The 2103-nt window shown below is 57.2% G+C and overlaps 1 protein-coding gene across 1 annotated transcript; it reads right to left on the bottom strand.

Annotated features, from left to right (window-relative positions):
- Positions 1 to 61: 61 nt before the first annotated feature.
- H310_09290 (TKL protein kinase) lies at positions 62 to 1970 on the bottom strand. The gene has a single exon (XM_008875325.1). It carries the CDS (start codon positions 1945 to 1947, stop codon positions 91 to 93), a length of 1857 nt encoding a protein of 618 aa, XP_008873547.1. The 5' UTR covers positions 1948 to 1970; the 3' UTR covers positions 62 to 90.
- Positions 1971 to 2103: the final 133 nt, after the last annotated feature.

Genomic DNA, 2103 nt, shown 5'->3' with positions numbered 1-2103 from the left:
GTCGGCGGTTCGTCCGAACGTGCCGACCTGCGTTGCTATCCATGTCAAACCAGCGCGCATCTTCCATTCCATCGAGATATTTTACTTGCATTAGACGAGTTGGCCGATTTCACTCCGCAGCATCGCCTGTAGGTGGTGCACAGCGTCCATCGCGGTCGGTCGGTTCGTTGGGGCCGTTGCCAAACACATGTCCATCAAGGACCGAATCGGCTCTGGACATGACTCGTGCGCCGTCGGTCGCAGGCCATTCCGCACAACCTTGTATACAATGTGCTCGGGCGGCATGCGCAGATTCGCGTACAGCGGTGCCTGGGTGTCGAGCTCGGCGAGGAGGCATCCAAACGAGTACATGTCGGAGGCAATGGAGGTCTGCGAGGCGTCGCTGCAGAGGACTTCGGGGGCCGAGTAGAGATGGTGTTTATCTGGCACAAACGCGGCGTCGTTGCAATGGAGCCTTGACAGACCAAAGCAGCTCAGCTTGACATGCGGCCACTCGACCAGGATGTTCTTTGACGTGAGGCTGCGATGAATCACAGCAGGATGAACTACGAAATGCAGGTACTGCAGCGCGAGAGCTACATCGAGGGCAAGCGAGGCCTTGAGCCGCCACTGCATCGGGCCGTTGTCTGCGAGAAAACTCGCCAACGTGCCTTGGGGCATGTACTCGGCGACAGCCGACATGACGTCCGCTTTGTCGTCTGGCAACCACACAAACCCGATGAACGCGACGATATTCGGGTGGGAAATCGCCGCCATGACCCGCACTTCCCTCGCAAACGCCACGAGTTCGCTGGCCCGGCCGAGGGTGTCGCTGCTGGAATCGGTTGGGAGGGTTTTGATAGCGACGGGGCGGTGGTTGTAAAAGCCGTAGTGAACTTCCCAGTGTGCTGTCGATGCGACCAAGTGGTCGCATGCGACGCTGGCCCGGTCCAGGTGCATGGAGGCTGGAACGCTAGAGAGGATGTCGTTTAGCATGGCAAGCGTTGATGCAACGGGATTGTGCGGTGGAAGGATCTGCGAACCAAGATGCGCCTGACTCGCGGAGCGTGGCATGCGAGGCTGGCTCGTCGCTGACTGCGGTATCAATTGGAACACGTCAAGGTCGACGGCAGCCTCGGGGGCTGGTCGCTGCGGGGCTTTTGGCATCCACGACCTGTACAACGCACCCATCACAAGCACCAGCACCGCGAACACGCCACAGGCAATTCCCCACGCCAGAGCATGTGGATCGTTTGAGAAGCCGTCGGCATTCGAAACGACGGCTCTTTGGCTCGTGCGAATGTCGTTCAGCCACGTGTTCATGGCTGCACTTGGCGTAGGCAGGACAAAAGAGCTTCCAGTGAGCGGGACACAAGGAATGATGAGTCCTTGGGAAAGAGGAGAAGGCGGGCATGCGCCCAGCGGCGTCTCGGTCAAGATCGAGTGGACAGCTGGGAACACGCGATTGGAGATGGGGTCGGTGTGCCTAAACACCCGCAACGACAGTGTCGATGGCTCAATCGTTGCCGCTCCTTGCGACCACGCACTGGAATTTATCATGGCAATTGAAGGCGCAATGAGCGCGATCGCACATCGTGCTTGTGTCTCGATGGCGGCAAAGTTTACAGGATCTTGACGTTTGGGATTGCTGCACAAGGTCAAGGTGGTATTGGGGAATGGCGCCATGATATCCGCCATCGTCACGTTTGCACGACGAACGTACACTTGCACAAATGCATCGTTGTCTCCATCCTTCGTCAGAACAGCGCCGGAATCCCACAAAAGCGCGAGCTGTGCATACGGAGGCAGACTCGTCCACGTTAGATTTGTCGCGTTCAGCCGAGCTTGGACGAGTGACGGCAGAGGAATCGACGGAACGATTGTGGCAAGGGAAGCATTGGAAGCATGGAGAAGTCTGTAACGAGCGACGAAGTCGGCGCTCTCGGTCCATGGACGCTCTCCAGACATGACGTCGGGCGAATCGTTCCAGTCGAAGAAACGTACCATGCATACATACTGTCGTGGCAAAAACGTTGATTTTTCACAGCCAATCAGGGCATTTCAACATAAAACCCAACACGTCGAACGTACGTTTTAAGTACATCTGTCTTCGATTGCTCTCGA

This window comes from Aphanomyces invadans (assembly GCF_000520115.1).
Source record: "Aphanomyces invadans strain NJM9701 unplaced genomic scaffold supercont1.20, whole genome shotgun sequence".
Lineage (NCBI taxonomy): Eukaryota > Oomycota > Saprolegniomycetes > Saprolegniales > Verrucalvaceae > Aphanomyces > Aphanomyces invadans.
The sequence above is the reverse complement of the archived record's forward strand: the minus strand, read 5'-3'. Positions and strand labels throughout refer to the sequence as shown.